The 16,799-nt window shown below is 56.9% G+C and overlaps 1 protein-coding gene across 3 annotated transcripts in view; it reads left to right on the top strand.

The window, feature by feature from the left end:
- LOC311533092 (mitochondrial peptide methionine sulfoxide reductase-like) overlaps window positions 1-16,799 on the top strand; it is a 43,294-nt gene that overhangs the window by 21,398 nt on the left and 5,097 nt on the right. For 2 of the 3 annotated variants that reach the window (XM_084652201.1, XM_084652203.1), the window contains exons 4-5: window positions 6,954-7,058; window positions 12,050-12,156. In XM_084652201.1, coding sequence (XP_084508327.1) covers window positions 6,954-7,058; window positions 12,050-12,156 — 212 coding nt within the window. Of the gene's footprint in view, window positions 1-6,953; window positions 7,059-12,049; window positions 12,248-16,799 lie in introns of all 3 variants that reach the window. The other variant, XM_084652202.1, reaches the window with a different exon arrangement.

Below are 16,799 nucleotides of genomic sequence, written 5' to 3'. Positions count from 1 at the left end.
TGCTCCGAAGTTTGGGGGTTGGGTCAGAGGATGCTTCCCACTGGGACAGAGACACAGCCTGAGCTGGCTTCTCCTGGGGAGAGGTAGCCACTCAAGCTCCCTCAGCTTGTGTTAATAAGGGCTTGATTATCCAGTTGATGAGACCATCAGCTGAGGGCTAATGTTAACCCACTCTAACCACGGAGCCAGGCTCTCCCTAGGCCCAGTACAGATGGGGCTGAGCCATAGGGGTGGGTCCAGATATGACGTTTCCTAAATCCCCGGGGTGATCGGATCCAGGGCATGGCTCGAAGGAGCTGCACAGTAGACATCCCCACCCCCACGCTGAATCCCGTGGTGCCTGCCGGATTCTGAGCCACAGGCCCCGTTCCCAGACAGCACCCTCTGAAGCTCATCAAGCAGTCAGCATCCATGGGCCGGACTGTGCGATTGGGAAGCTGAGTGTAGGACCTACGCCCCAGGCTCAGGGCTGCTCCCTTTGGGATTAGCATGTCCCCTTGGTGACTGTGTGCCCCCAGTGTTTAAGTGAGTTGGAGGCTCAGGGAAATGCCGTGGCGCTCTTGTTCTGAGGTCCAGAGATCGCTGTGTACAATACCCTGGAAGTGGGTACCCAACACTGGGCTTTGGAATCAGGCTGACTGGATGGAATCTAAACTCCATGCGCAGGGGGAGAGAGGGCGGAGGTGTCTTTCTGGTGGTCTCCTTTGCAAAATGACTGGAATCTGACCATTCAGCTCACTGACTTCTCTCCTCTTCCCTCCCCTGAGCATCATCCACTCAACAGCAGAGCTAAGAAGTTAACGAAACCCGGGTGCTACTCCTGGCTCTGCCATGACTCTCTGTGTGACCTTTCTCCATGCCTCAGTTTCTGCATATGTAAAGTGGGAATGATATTGACCCAGTCTCTGATTTGCTTATGGCTTTCCCCAGCCATAGGTTGCCTAGCCCCGTGTTACCCAGAACCTCCACTAGATTCTAGAGCCACTGTCCAGAGCAGCTGTTAGCATGACATTGAGGGGGATTTTGTTAATGAACAGCAAGAGGTACTGCAGTGTGGCCTGGCATGGCTTCCAACAGTGTGCTAATGTATTTATTATGAAGGCTAATCCGCCCCGCGCCCCCCCCCACGCACACACACACTTCCCCTTCTCTCTCCAGCTCCGCCCCCCCCCAACTCCTCAGAAATCTGAACAGACTGTTTCATGTCTTATCTGCAAAACCATTCCGCACCCTGGCGCGGAGGATTACTTGTCTGCAAGAAATATTATCCGCGTCTGTTGTCTCGGTTCTGGGTATTAACATAATGCAATGGGGGAGAGAGCGTCTTATCCCCCCCGCACGTAAGGAGTGACCGAAACGACTGCACAGAGTGGAGGCAGCATCCCCGGGTGCATGTGACTGCACAGGGGCGCTGGCGGGAGTTTGGTGGGGCTGGTGTGAGTGAATGTGCAGGCTGCTGCTGCCAATCCAGGCCAGGTTGGAGACGGTCAGCAAATCTTTGTTGCCCGGTGCACTTTGGTAGCCCGTGTGAAATGAGTTTGCCAGATCTCAGTCCAGTTCCTAGCGGGGTGAATGCTGAGATTGCAAAACCCACCACTGCAAAGGGTGCCATTGGCTCCCAGAACACCTTGTTGGCAGGTTAAAGGTTCGATAGGTCGAATGATCCAGGCCAGCATTAAAGCGTGATGGCAGGGCAGGCTGGTTTGGTAGCAGTGCTGGAGTTTGGGGGACAGCGGGGTGGGGTGGGGTGCTGCAAGGGAAGCTGGAACAACCCCCTGTCCCTGCTCTGTCTGCTTTGTGGGGGAAGAGAACCTCTGTCTGCAAGGCTGTCAATCCAGCACCTTTTCTGCAACTCACCCGCTTGTTAATTTCAGCCGAGGGAATATTCCCTTTGGGAAAAGTCCCCCATCGAAGTGAATAGAACGTTAGAAATTCTACAGGATGGATTAAAAAAAGAAACAGCCTATGGGAAAGATCTCATCTTCCATTAAACTCTGTAGGTTTTAGAGTAATTTCTGCAGCATCCTAATGACTTCTCCCCTGTTAAATCAGTTAGGACTTTCCCCATAAGGGTTTATGTAAGCCAGTGTCTCCGATCTTGTAAAATCTGGTGGGGGCATTCATGCTCTGCCATCTCTACCCTAGCCCCTGTCTACGATGAGCTGGCCACAAGGAAATGAACTGTAGTTTCCAGGCAACTTCCAAGCTCAGGCTTTGTCTGTACTGGTAGCTGTGGAAGGGGAAGACAAATCCCCTAATTTGTTCCCCTTCTCTAACACTTTCTAGCCAAAGATCTCCAGGCCTCCCAGCTGCTAAAGGCAGTGAACTTGTGCAACTGGTCCTGGCCAGATGCATTGTTTACCTGCTAACTGCGCTGCTGGATGTTGGGACTCCCATCCAGGAAACCCAGCCTTGCTGGGCCCACTTAGCCTGAGGGCCAGTTGTGCTGTAACCGTCAGCAGAGAGAGCTGATGCTCCTGCGAGTGGATCGTGACCCTCTGGTAGGCGGTGGAGTGATGTGCAGTGCTCCTGCCCATGGGGCATTTGCCTTACAGCAACCACAGCTCTGCCTTGTGCTGTGTCCACCCACTTCTGCCACTCTCCGGCAGCACGTCTCTGTGACCCTGTAAGAGCAGCAGGAGGCTCATAGGGACTTGCCTGTGGGACAACCACTAGAGTCATTCGGGGTCATCTTGATGCTCTCCTTAGCTGCAGCTGTGTGATTCGATTGCCCTCTTCCCCCACCAACACCATCCTTGGAGCAGGGAGTGGAATCCGAATGTTGCCAAAGAATGGGAACGTGGCTGGCTCTGCTGCTGGCTTGGAGGAGCAGAGCAGTGCAACAGACCATCTCTCCTGCCCAGTGCATGGGGATGCTGGGCCCTGGCCCAGGGAGGGAGGAAGTAGGGGAAAGATGAGGGAAGATTATTTTGGTGGGGGGAGCGGTGTAGAGTGGGCAGGAGTCCAGCCCACAGGGTCATCAGATAGCTAAGTGGGGTGGGTTAGAATGGTCGTCTTGGGTGGAGAGGCATCCGCCCTGCCCCTGTAGGGAGAGCCAGTGGCTGATCCCGAAGTAGTGGTTTGGAGATTTCCTGAGGAAGGTACGGTCAGATGCAAGGCTCAGAATGACCTTTGCGGAGCAGAACAGCCCTTGCTGGCCCGGCAGGAGGAGGGGAGGGAAGTACTGATGTTCCTCCCCCCCCCGGCCCAAACACCTCCCTGGCTTTGCAACACTTGGAAACCTCTGCTGCTCAGTGGCCTTCGGCGGGTCCCTAGCTCACCGGCATGGCTCTGCTGTGCATCTCTCCCTGGAGATGCTTTTCCTCTCGCCAGCTGGTTGGCTGAGGCTACCAGACGGAGTTGGCCTCCCTCTGTACATCTCTGTGCTGGGCAAAAACGGCATCTCAGCATAGCCCGGGCTTCCCCCTTTCTTCCAGTGCTGCTTGAACTGGGTCGGGGGCTCAGCCTTGTGAAGTGGGGCTGGGTGGAATGTATCTGCCAGGCAGCCTAGGGGCTGCATTGGTTTTAAAAACCATTTGCAGGGGTGGGGTCATTGCCTGGCTTCTGTGGCTGGCACTAAGGACACGGCTGTGGCTCACCAGGCTTCAAGAGCTCCAAGTCATGCAGCTGGGAGCTATGGAACAAAAAAGCCGTAGTGAAATGCAGGGCACCTTGGAGTCAGGAGGCCTGGCTTCTGCTTCTGACTCTGCCACCGCGGTATTGGCCGAGTCGCTTTAGCGAAGTCACGCCACCTTTCTGTGCCTCAGTTTCCCCATTTGCAGTGCAGGAGTACAAGTTAGTCAGCTTTGTGATGCCTACTCAGATCCCAGGATTCAAAGAGCTGTAAACACTGCCTGTTGTTTATTACTGAAGGTGGACTCTTCTGGCTGGTGGGGGAAAGCGAGCACCAGTGGGAATGGGGAGATCCTGTTAATAGACAACTTGAGAGACGGATGAGCGCTCCTTGCGGCTTTAACTGCCAAAGCTAGCGCCAGCCCGGCTGTGTCAGAAACACCGGAAAAGGCCATCGCGTGCTGGCCGCAACATCTCAGCTGTTGCCTTAGCCTGGGTTTTCCCCCTCTGGTGTAGCAAAACGGGGGAGTTGTTGCCTGGAGAGCAAAGCTATCCACTTCAGCCACTTCGGTAATTGTCGGTAGATCACAGAACGGGTTGAAGGCAGCCATTTACACCATCCGGCATAACCATGTCCGTACCTGGGGCTGTGCAGGGGCCGGAAGTTCCATTTCACAGAGATTTTGAGGCCTTGGCTTAGTTCTGAATCAGAGCAAAAACTAGAAAAGTTGAAGAAAAAAGTGTTTGGACAAAATCAAAGCATTTTGTTTCCATTTTAAGGGGTTTAGTTTTGTATTGTGTATATTATACAATAAAATATGTGACCCTCTGGTTTGTATTGTACTAGCCTCATTGTGCAAGGTGCTGTACAATCTAAATAGGCAAGACAGACAAAGGGCAGAAGGGGAATCAGTGGTACACACGGAGGTGATTTGCCAGTGGTCATACAGTGGATCAGTGATGGAGAACCCAGGGCTTCTGAGTCCCAATTCAGTGCTCCACCCTGTAGACCAGCGGTTCTCAACTGGGGGCCTGGGAGCCATGAGTAGTTTCAGGGGGACCACCAAAATAAATCAGAGAGCAGGGCTAGCATTAGACTCACTGGGCCCCAGGGCAGAAAGCTAAAGCCCGAGCCCTGCCACCAGGGGCTGAAGCCAAAGCCCAAGAATTGTGGGGCCTCCTGTGGCATGGGGTTTGGGGCAACTGCCCTGCTTGCTACCCCCTAATGCCAGCCCTGGCTTTTATATGCAGAAAAACAGCTGCTGTGGCCCAGGCGGACTAGCATGTTTTTCTAGCATGTTGGGGAGGCCTCAGAAAGACAAAGGTTGAGAACCCCTGCTGTAGCCCCACACTGCCTGCCCTTTGGATCTGGACCCTATGAGTTGATCTAAAGCAGACTCTCCGTCTTGTGGAGCCTATGACACACACCTGGACAGGGCTGCCTCCATGCCACCTGGGGCAGACTCGCTAGCCGCAACAGAAGCGAAAAAGGGAAGCCCTTTTTCTGCGCGCAGCAGACGGTCGGTCTCTCTGCTGCAGGAGGGTGGGGTTTGCACAGCCCGGGCTGTGGCCCTTGGTGGGGGCTTGCGCTGGATAATAGGTTATGGCAGCCAGCGGGAGCTCTGCCTCTGGCTGCTGCCTCTTTGCCCGGCCCTGCAGCAGCTGCCAAAGCAGGGACGTCTGGGAGAGCTGCAATCTGCTGATGCTGCGCATGCAGACCCCATCCCGGGCAAGCACTTGTGCCCTTCCCACGGAGCTGCTGCAAAACCAGCCCTTGGCCATGGCTGCTGCTCGTCCCCGCACGGCTCACTGGGCTGTTTGTGTAGCAGTCATTGCCTCACTGGGCTCCCCGCGCACCCATTCCTTCCCCAATTGCTATGCTGCCCCCCCCCCCGGTGGCTGATACTAAAGAGACCAGTTTCCTCTCCCAGCCTCTCAGGGATCAGGAAGCATATGCAGCATTAGCAATCTTTAACTATTACCACCCTTAACTGCTGAGTGTCCCGAGCACAGTCCACACAAAGGAGCGGGTGCGGTCTAGTGGTTGAGGGAGGAGAGACCAAGATTCGGGCCTCTTGGTAGTTCTGCGAAGGGAGCATGGCCCAGTGGTTGGAGGAGAGGAAGCTTCTATTCTTATCTGTGGGGGGGGAGGGGGGCGTTCTTTCTGGTAGAGCAGGGGGATTGGGAGTCAGGACTCCTGGGTTCCGTTACTGCTCAGGAGGACAGTGTGGTTTAGTGCTTAGAGGAGGAGACTGGGTGTTGGGACGCTGCGATCTGCAACGATTCTGGCTCTGCCACTGACTTGGGGTGCGACCTTGGGTGAGTCACTCCCCTGCTCGGGGCCTCAGTTTCTCCGTCTGTGAAATGGGACAAATGCCTCCCTGCCTCAGGTGCTGGGAGGCAGGTCCCGTGCCTGGGAGGAAAGGTGCTATAGCAGGGTGACATGGAATCACTGGATGGGGCAGCACAGGTACTAGCGTAGGAGGGCTGCTGTGATCTAGCCGGTGGTGGTGCCGTTAACTGGGGGAGGGCGGGGGTTCCTCTCATGTGCTGTTGTCTGCAGACTTGAGGGTGTGTCCCCTCCTTCACACTGTACCGCCATCCTAACATCTCCTCTGGCCTTGTGCTCCCCTCCCTTTTAGCCCTGTCTTGTGATTGCTGGGTGCCAGGGCCTGACAGGCCTGCGAGGTGCAGTCTCCCACCCACACAGCTCCCTCTGCCCCCCCACCATTCTAGGCCACCTTCTGCTCCAGCATTAGCCCCCTCCTGAGTGGTGAGCATGGATGACACCATGTTGTGTGATGGGCTCTAGGTCTAGAATGGCCGGACTCCTTGTCACCTGAGCCAGAGTTGGCGTGGGGTGTGAAAGGCACACCTTACCGCCGCCGAGCAGCGTCCCCCTTTTGAGTGGGGGGCGGGGGGAGGCTTGAGCAATGGGTTGGAGCTGAAGCCAGATGGACACAGACCTGAAAGAAGGTGCCCGTGTCCAGCCGTGACGGCAATTAACCACTGGTTTCTCAAGGGTTGTGGTGGATTTGGATTCTCCGTCACTGGCAATTGTAGACTCAAGATGGGATGTTTGTCTAAAAGATCTGTTCTGGGGGTTATTTTAGGGGCGTTCTCTGGCGTGCGTTGTACAGGAGCTCCGACTAGCTGATCCCAGTGGTCCCCCGTTGGCCATGGAGCCTATGAATCGCAGTTCAAATTGAACCTAGGTTACTTTGAAACCCAAAGCTTGGGGACCACAGAACAGACTGTCGCTCAGCATCTCGGGCTAATTGATCAGGGGCAAGCATCCTCCTGCAGACGGATTCCTATGGAAGGGGGCAGAGCTGCTGCTGAGCAGAGAGGGCTGTTTAACCTCCCTCGTCTCCCCACAGGTCTGACCGGACACGCGGAAGTGGTCAGGGTTGTGTACGACCCACAGAAGACCAGCTATGAGGCCCTCCTCAAAGCCTTCTGGGAGAACCATGACCCCACCCAAGGTAATGCTAAGGGACTTTGTGTCCATAGGGTCAGCGAGTGGTGCCAGATGCAGCCGCTGTAACCACCTGTGTAGACTCAGGTTTTTGGCTGCAGCTCCCTGGCCTCCCCCGTTGTCAGCAGAGACGGAAAGTGAGCCGTCTTCATCCCCCAAACCACCGGCCTGGATCTCTGCCGTGGTCTTGGGGCTTCGATCCTGCCCCAGAGGGCGATGGGAGCTCAAAGCCATGCATGAAGGGCTGTGGTGCCCATTCGCACCGAATGATGTAGCTCACTGCCCCTGTGACTCTTGTCCACATTGGGGACAAGAGCAACTCTCTCTGCTCATGGTGGATGTCACCTGCTTCCATGGGCAGGGAAGACAGAGGCATGTGTAATCACAATCAGGGCAGCCCTACACCAGGCCTGGCCGGTGAGGTGCTGCCTGGAGAAATAGCCCCGTTGTGCCCAGTGCTGCGCACATGCCTAGTGAGAGAGTATCTTTATCCCCATTTTGCAGATAGGGGAAACTGAGGCGCGGAAGGATTCAATGCCTTGCTCAAGATCTCATATGGGGAGTCTGGGACAGTGCTGGGAACTGAACCCAGATCTCCTGTAGTCCAGTATTTTACCCACAAGCCCTGACTGGTGCGAGCTGGCTCTCCGTCTATGGGCTTCGTCGGAAGTAAAGGATCCTCTGGGACCCACAGCCATTGCTTGGGGCTGGGTGGGTCTGTCTGTGGGTCCCCAGGCAATGCTGGGTGGTCCCCTCCCCCTTTTGAGATCCAGAGCTGCTCATCAATATTAAGGCCAGAAGGGATCATCACAACCGTCTAATCTGACCGCTAGAAGTCATCGTGTCTTGGGGGGCCAGGGGCAGACAGAGGAGGGATGCTGCATGGACCAGGTGCCGCTATCCAGCTCCCCACTGCCTCCGCCCCCTCCCCCCCCGTTCTCTGTCTCTTTAAATGCCTCCAGCCCCAGGATAGCTCTGCAGCACTGATGGGGATGCTACAGCTGACGGGGGCCCCTCAGGAAGCTGGCGGGGGAGGGGCTCAGCTGCACAGAGGTGGGGGTATGAAATAAAGAGGGGGCAGGGAGGAATGCCTGTTTGAAACCTGCATCACGTCGGCGGCGGGGAGGGGAGGGGGAGAGGCCGGGCTGGGCCCCTGTTGTACTGAAGCATAATTTTAATGAGGAGATTAGCAGTCTCTGCGCGTCGCTGGCCGGCTTCTAATTGCGTGTTTGTGTTTTAACGGGCAATGTGTGCCCGCACCAAGGATGGGCAGTAGTGGGGAGGGGACACGGCCGCTGCCACCTACAGGCCCTGCAGCACTGGAGGGACCCTCCCTGCTTTCTGCCCCCCCCCCCCCGCACGCGCCAAAAAAACAGGTTTTACACTGGGCGAGGTGGCTGCAGTCTCCTGGAGGGAGGCTGGTTGGGTGTGTTCTGAGAGGGCCTGGTCCAGAGCTTGCAGTCGACAGGGTGGGAGGGGAAATGGAGGCCTGGGGGTATGCGACTTGCCCGCAGGGTCGCAGCAGGTCAGTTGCAGAGCTGGAAATAGATCCCAGGGCTCTGGAATCCCAGTCCCCTGCCCTATGCTCTGGACCAAGCTGTCTCCCTGGAGGTCCCTGATCTATGTCCATGGGCGGGAGGGGGGGTTGTGCCTTTTACCCCTTGCCTCCCCCCACAAGACCCTCTAATGCCTCATGTAAATGGCCCAGTCTTGGCTGGCTCCTGACCATAGGGCCCCCGGCCCACCAAGCTCTTATCAGGCCTGTCCCAGAGGGCAGTCCCATGCCCTCTCGTGCCTTTCCCCCACAGTCTGGGTGCCTCCAGGGGCTGAGGCCATGGGGGGGAGGTCGCTTTCCCCCTGTCGAACCAGCTGTGGGCTGAGCCATCCCCCCGGGCGCCCAAGTTACCCAAACAGGGCCCTGCGTTCCCCCAGAGTTGGGAGGCGCTGAATAGTTGCTCCCATGGGGTCCCCAGGGCTTCTGGCCCCGAACAGCTGCCTTGGCCTCTGCACTCCCTTAGCCTGGCTCCTTGGTTAGCTCAGGGTGTTTCCCATATGGTTTTGTATGAGCACCCCTCCCTGCTGGCTGCAGGCCCAGTGCCCTCTGGCTGGACTGCTGCCCCTGGGACAGCACCTCACAGCTCAGCGCTTGTCCCCCAGACCAGCTCCCCTATTCAGCCACTGACTCTGTGGGGTCGGGCCCTGAAACCGTTGGGGTGGAGGGGGAGAGGAGGCTGGTTAATCCTCTGAAGGAACACTCGGGCCCCGGGCTGGATTTACAAGCCCTTGGACAAGATGCAGTTGGCCTCAAAGGGCTGCAGGGGAAGGGGTGTGTGGGGTGACACGTCTAGCCTGACACAGCCCGTCCTGGCCGGTGTCCCCACTTGCTATAGCTCTGCTCATCCGTGGCGCTAAGTGCACATGCCTCGGTTTCATAGATGGGGAAACTGAGGCACAGAGGGGTGCAGTTCCTTGCCCAAGGACATGTATGGTAGAGTTGGGAATTGTACCATCCCAAGGATTGGATCTGTGGTGCTTCTAGACTTGCCCAGCAACACCTGGGTCTGAGGTGCTCCCTGTGCCATGACCCCCGGCTCTTGCCTCCGCTGCCCCCTGCCTGCAGCCTCTGCGGGGAGCACCCACCGTGGGACCAAAGGAAGCTGAGTCCTCCCAGAAGGAGAGAGGTGAAGAGGGACGGGCAGACCTGGGCAGGGTCCTCCTAAACACCCCTCTTTCCGTGTCCTTTGGGGACCAATTGGATACACACAGACACCCCCCTACCCCCTCAGAGCAGGGAAGGTTCCCCCTTCCCCTAGATGAACTGGGCTTTCCTTGTTTAACCAGATCACCCCCAGCCACGCCATGGAGATGGGATATTGACACGCCAGCACTGGGAGAGTTTAATACCCACACGTGGCTCAGAATGTCCCTCTCTTAGCGTGTGATGCCAGGAGCCTTCCAGCTACCACCAGCCTGACTGTTGGCCCCTCCTGCTCACCCCCCGCTCTGATTCCCTTCCCCATGCAACTCGGGGGCTCTGGTCTCTCTCTGGGGCAGCTGGACTAGCAGGGGCAGTGAACAGCTCCACTATCACATCTCCCTCCACCCCATGCTGCCTGGTAACAGAGCCTGAGCACTGCCTGGTGCTGCCTTCCCTAGGCCCCTCCTGGCAGCTTGAGGGCCCCTACAGCCAGTCTGACCCCTCCTCTCTGGAGCACCTGGCTGAGAGGATGCCCATGGGGCCTCCAATCCCTCCTCTGCCACAATAACTCCTAGCCCCCCTCCAGTGTGTCCCATTACTGCACTGAGCACCATCCCCAGTGAGCGGCAAACCTGAGCACCGTAATTTATGCAGATTAATAACCGGCAGCAGCCACTGGGCTGACAAGGAGCTCAGAGGGTGCCTTAGATTTGTGTACAGCTGTGATTAACAGCCCATCCCGTGACAGGAATAGTAATTGGAATGGCTGTGCTGGGGGCGTGGGCAGCCAGGCCACTGAATTGACTTCCTGGCCTGGCCTGAGCTCTCCCTTTGGGAGTTCCTGGTCACTGGAAGGAGTGGGTGGGGGCCGCCTTGAGTCCAGGGGAGCTCTGCTGGTTCCCGCCGGCTGGGCGTCTGTCTGGACCGACTCTGGTGGGGCTCTGCCAGTTCCCGCCGGCTGGGCGTCTGGCCCCGCCAGCTGGGTGTCTGGCCCCACTGACTCCGGTGGAGCTCTGCCCCAGGATAACGCTATTTCCCCTCCTCTGAAGTGGGTTATGGCAGGATCCTCCGAGCACCTGGGGCCCCTCCCAGTACTGGAGGTTGGGGGTAGCGGAGCTGATGGCTGATACTCTACTGGGACCTGGGAGGAAGAAGAGGGTGAGGAGGGCTGAGATGGAGAATCCATCTCGGGGAGAGAGGGGCTGGGTTGGGAGGAAAAGCTCCTGGTGGCCCTGGGTCCTGTTTAGCCTGACTCCATTCCCCTTTCGCTAGCATTGTGAGGGGTGCAGCCCATTTGGGGTGGGGGGTGAGGGAAAGGGAGGTTCAGAGCATGGCAAGACTGGCTTGGGTGTCCCCTCCCCCTGCAGAGAGGCAGGCCCTAGTGGGAATGAGCACCGGGAACTCCCTGCTTCCAATCCTGCCTCATCTATTGACACCGTCAGGGAAGCCGCTTCCCCTCCCTGTGCCTCAGTCTCCCCCATCTCACGAGGACCATGCTGACCTACCCAGTGGTCAGTTAAGCACTCGAGCGGTGCCCCGCCCACCTCTCCATTCTGTCTCATAACTGGCTCTTCAGTTGATGAGATGGGACAGGCTATGAGGGTAGACCAATGGCTGGTCTATTTGGCCAGGCCCTCCAAGTTAAGGATGAGGGGTAGGGGGACTCATGGGGGCTCTGCCCATGTCCCTTTTCTGTGGATAGGAGGCAGCTGGCAGGGGTGCCAGCCTAGCACCACTCAACAGTGCTCTAGTCACGCTAACCTCTGCTGCTGTATCTCTGGAGCAGCGTTCACACAAGGCGCAGTGGTTAAGGTACTAGACTGGGACTCAGGGGATCTGGGTTTAATTCCTAGTTCTGCCACAGACTTCCCGTGGGCAAGTCAAATCTCTCTGGACCTCAGTTGCCCATCTGTAAAATGGGGATAATGATCCTTCTTTTGTCTTGTCTAGTTGCAAGCTCTTTGGGGCAGGGACTGTCTCGTTATGTATCTGTACAGCACCTAGCGCAGCTGGGTCCCTGATCTCGGTGCTGCCATAATAATGCTGAGACCGGCTGCTGAGACAGGGTCATGGGTTGTTTGAATGATAGAGCAGAAGGCGGCCATTGAAAATCAGCAGCCCTTCCTGAGCCAAATGAATCCGACAGGCTGTGCCAGTGGGGATGAGGTTAGCCTTTGAGTTCAGTGTGAATGCTCTTTTGGGGGGTGAAGGTTAAGCTTGGGCGCCTCTCTTTGGCGATCCCGGAGTGCCTGGACACTGGGCACCCTCTGTCCCCTAACGTGTGGCTTGTTGTCTTTCAGGCATGCAGCAAGAGGAGGATGTCGGCACACAGTATCGCTCAGTCATCCACACGTTTGGAGCCCAGCAGTGGGATGCTGCCCTGAAGTCGAAGGCAATGTATCAACAGGCAGGTTTGGAGCAGAGCCTGTTCCTGTGGGGCAAACCAGGCTGCGTAGCATCTCTTATGCGTTATCTTGTCCCTCAGTGAGCAATGGCAGGTAGCTGTTCCCTTCATTCCACTCACCTGCAGGTGTAAGGGGATGCTCTTCTCACAGACTTACTGTCCCCAAAGATCTACAGCTCACAATAAGGCAGGGGGCCAGCATGGGAAATCAGTGTGGGGGGATGTTTCATCCAAACTCTGACCTTGATCCCAAACTCTGCTCAGCATCCCAGAGTATCCAGATGTTTCTGCTAAAATGGACGGTGAAATAGTGAGCCATGTTGCCATGTCTATCGTCATCAGTAGGCTCCAGAGTTAACACCACGTGTCTAGGGAGCTGTTTGCACTTCTCAGAGCGGCTGCTTCAGGCTGCCTGCCAAAGGGCTGGAAAAGCTTTGTTTGCAGCTGTTGGGCCTAGAAATGTCATTGGTTAAAGCCCTGAGAGCTGCCATTCTGCAGAACCCAGCTGGAGCAGCATTGCTGGCTGTATTGACCACCTGCCCTGGGTCTGGGGCCATTGCTGTAGTGCCGAAGGAGGCTTCTTTCGCCAGGGCTGCCTTGGACCTGGCTCTGTGAGTGCACCAAATGCTGGGGAGTCTCCCCTGGTGGAGGGGGTGGGGAGCTGTTACCCTGGCTTCTGCTGTGTTGGCGCATTCCCAGCTGCTCCCCCTCCCTGCTGCGGCTAGGCTCTGCCCTCTGAGCTGTGTCCTGTGGTGGGGAGGGAGGGGAGACAAAAGGGAGGCAAGGCCTAGTTAGTTAATTACCCCGGTAAGGCCTTTCTGATGAGGAAGGGGGCTGGGGGATATACCAGTTTCCTTGGCAACCTGCCGCCACGGCAACTGGCAGCTGGGGCTGGGGGTGGGATGTGGGGGGTGAAGGCCATTGACTGAGACAGGTGCCGCATCCCCCGAAAATGATTCACGGCCTTAAGCGGTTTGCCCCCAGCCGCCGTTGCTGGGACAATTAAAGGCGACCTGTTTAAATCCTGCACGTGCCGGGCAGATGCGGCGCGTGTGTGTGTCTGGGTGGGGTGCGGGGGATCATGATGGGTTGCGGGCAAGGCCGGTGGAGCGAGTCTCTGGTGGGCTGCGCAGCCTTGGGCTAGTCCGTTGCAAGATCAAGGGGCTGTGTTTGCAACAGCGGCCCCTGCGATCGCTGCTGAGCACAGAGCTGTGCCGCAGACTCTTGTGGGTTGAGAAAATCCTGCGGCGGCAGGGCACTGGGCTGGGAGCCAGGGGAGCCAAGTTCTAGACCTGGAGGTGTCATGGACCTCCTGGGGGACCATGGGCCAGGCCTTGTCTGAACCAGTATTTTAGCCACTGGCACAAAGTTACAGGCACGATTGCCATGGCTGCAGCTCACCTTGGACTGATGCTGGGGAAAGCCACACTGGTATAGATAGTGTTGTACCTATGTGAATCCTGTCCACACTAGGGGCCTGCACTGGTGCAGACACACGAGGGCCTAAAACCTAAGTATAGACAAGGCCGAAGTCACTGCTTCTTTGTGCCTCAGTTTCCCCATCTCTAAAATGGGTCAGGATCCACTGATGGAAAGAGCAAGGCGAGGGATTTTACCCCCTCCCCAGACAGCGTGAGCCTTAGCACTGCTCTAGCACATGACATCTCCCTGGGGCGGGGGGCGAGGGGGGGCTCATCCTTCCAAGCAAAGGTGATCTGGTGTTTCCCATTCACACGCAGCAGTACAGGTGCTTCCAAACGTGGGTGCCAATCTCCCTGCACCTCGGGGAGCGAATGCACTCCGCATGTGCTGCCCCCGTCAGCCGTCTACAACTGCTTCATCCAGGCCAGGACTTGGGCTGACTCCTGCTGGTGTTAGTCAGGGAATCGCAGGTTGTACCAGCCCCCCCGCCACGAAAGAATCCCCTGTTCTATTGTACAGCCTAGTCCTGGCTCTTCTCTATAGCAGGGACACGCCGGGGAATCTCCTTGGAGAATTGTCCATCGGTCCCTTAATGGCTAAGCCACATAGACACTTGCCATAAAATAGATCCATGTAGGACCTGATTCTCAGAGGTGCGGAGCGCCAGGAACTCGGGGTGGCTGCTCGGCGTAGCATCCGTGCTCGTGAAAATCCAACCCATACGGTTACAGCCTTCCTGAGTGGTGATGGGCTGAATCCTGCCGTTTCCACGGTGACAGTGGGCCCAGCTCTGAGCTGCCATGCTGGCACGGATCCAGAGTCACTCCATCTCCAGGGGGTTACGGTGGATTTCCAGAAGCGTGCCGGAGATCAGAATCCATCCATGTCTCGGGAATCCCCGGTGACATGTAACGAGACTCAGTGCCAACAGCTTGGCTTCCCGCAGCCTATTAGCCATGCAAAGATATTCCTGGGCAGGGGGGAAAATATTCCATCACCCCATTCCCGAGGCTCAGCCTGGGCCTGCACTCAGTGACAGCAACAACTTTGCATTTATTAATGGGACTGAGGGAGCCGAGCAGCGTGGTTGGCAAGTGCCTCCTGGGATCCTGTCTCCATAGCTCTCTCTCCTCTCACCACCCAGATTCCACCTCCACTGGAATGAGAATAGCACCCAGCGCAGCGCTGTCCATCTCTCCCGGGACAGTCGTGTGGCATCTTCCTCAGCTGCTGTGGGGACAGGTGTGCTGCCAACGGCCTTCCCCAGTCCTGGGTTCTGTTCCTGGCTCTCTGACCTGGGGCAAGTCACGGCCCTGCTCTGTGCCTCAGTTTCCTCATCTGTAAAATGGGGATAATGCCCCTGACCACCTCTGTCATTCTCCTCTGAGCTTTGTGGATGAAAAGTGCTAGATAAGAGCTTACCTGGCCCCTTAGCCAGCCACTAAACTCAGCCCTCTTCCCTGACCTGCATTTCCTCTGCAAGAATCCCCAAAGCCCCCACCTAGGCAGAGAGGCGCTGGCCTCTGCCCTTGGGCAGGGGGAAGCTTAACCAGGCAGGGAGGAGCAGGGGTCTGACGTGATCTGGGCAGGAAAGGGACACTGATCCCATGGCCATGTGCTGCTCTAGAGGGCAGGGCTGAGGCATGGGGGTGAGGTACCCTGCTCTTGGGGTAAAGTCTGTGGCTCTCCAGGGCCCCCATCTCATCTCTGCGTGGGCTGTCACCAGCAGGGGGTTCGAATCCCCCTCCCTTCATTTGCAGTGGCCTGTAGCTTGGGGCTGCTGCTCGCTCGGTTGCCACCACGGCTCCTCCCCCAACTTCAGGCCCTGCTGGGTTCCAGTTAATTAACTGGGCCTCCTTATCGGCTCCCGCACCCGGCGTCTTCCCCTCCCCCCCCAACATGTGAATTAACTCTGCCTGCCGATAAGCTGCATTGTTCTGGGCCCCGAAGAAACGCAAGTCTCCCCCCTCCATCTCCTCCATCCGCTGGAAAGTCTCCACAGCCACCGACTCCTTTAATGCAATTAACGATGCGCCCCACATCAAAGAGCTGGCTGACAGCTGATGGGAGCCACAAGGGGCTTTTCCCCAACTGGAGACAAACCCCACTTGCCTCTAAATCAGCCCCTCCCCTTCCCCAGTATCCTCCTCCTAGTAGATACCTGCGCCCTGACATAAAACCCCCTTCTCAGCACCTCCGCCCATCACGGCTTGGCTCAGTGAGTGATTGAGAGCGGCCCTGACAAGTGGCGTTTCTCCTTTTCTTGGAGCAGCCAGTTCACCCCTTTCAGAGGTAGCTGTGTCCAGGGGCTAGAACACAGGGCTCCAGGGCAGCTGGAGATCTGGGTTCTATTCTGTCTCTGCCATAAACTGACACTGGGCCATCTCTGCCTCAGTTTCCCCTCATCTGCCAAATGGGGATAATGGTACCAGGGAGCCTTTGCAAATAGCCAGTAGGACTGGGTGCCCTATTGTACCAGGTCTGGTATGGACATAGTTCGGTACGGACCTTGCCCCAAAGGGCTTGCAATCTGAGACTATGTCTACATGCGCAGTAAGCCCGGGCTTGTAAACTCGGTGTTTCCAGGCCCACACTAGAGTGTCCACACTGCATTGGAAACCTGGGTTTACAATGGCCGACCTCAGTGCTCTGTCATGCTAACACGTCCGCACTGCGCTGTGCAGAGCTTGTGACTTGGGTCTGTGGCTTGCCATGTGTCCACACTGCAAAATGACAGGCCTGAGACCTGAGTCAAGAGTGGGATTTGGGCTCTTCTCCACCCCCTAGCAGGGTCCTACGACCTGGGTCCCGAGTGCTTGCTGAGCCAAGTCAGACACATCTGTGTGTGGATGGAAGTGGGGCTTGGGCTCGAAGTGGGTGAGAACCCAGGCTTCGTGTGCAGTGTAGACATATCCTATGGAGACAAGCAACAGGAAAGTTCAGAGGGAGCAGAGCTGCCCCTGGATGTATCCACGCTCTATAAGAGGATTTGGTAAAAATTAACAGAGGTCCCCAGGTTAGACTCCTGGCCCCTCTTGCCTCCTTAATGATGCTGCTTTGATTTGTCTAATTCTCTTCTGTTTTTGTACGTTGTATGTTTTTGCTGCAGTAGAACAGACTCCCCAGCACTCTGGCAGGAAGGCACTGTGATCTAGTGGTTACAGCAGCAGACTACAAAGTTAAGACCTCTGAGTGCTAGCGAGGGAGTTTGACCAGAGCGTAGG

The sequence above is a fragment of the Lepidochelys olivacea genome (genome assembly GCF_965140295.1).
Source record: "Lepidochelys olivacea isolate rLepOli2 genome assembly, chromosome: 19".
NCBI lineage: Eukaryota > Metazoa > Chordata > Testudines > Cheloniidae > Lepidochelys > Lepidochelys olivacea.
Note: the sequence above shows the minus strand (reverse complement) of the source record. Positions and strands in the feature narration are given on the sequence as shown.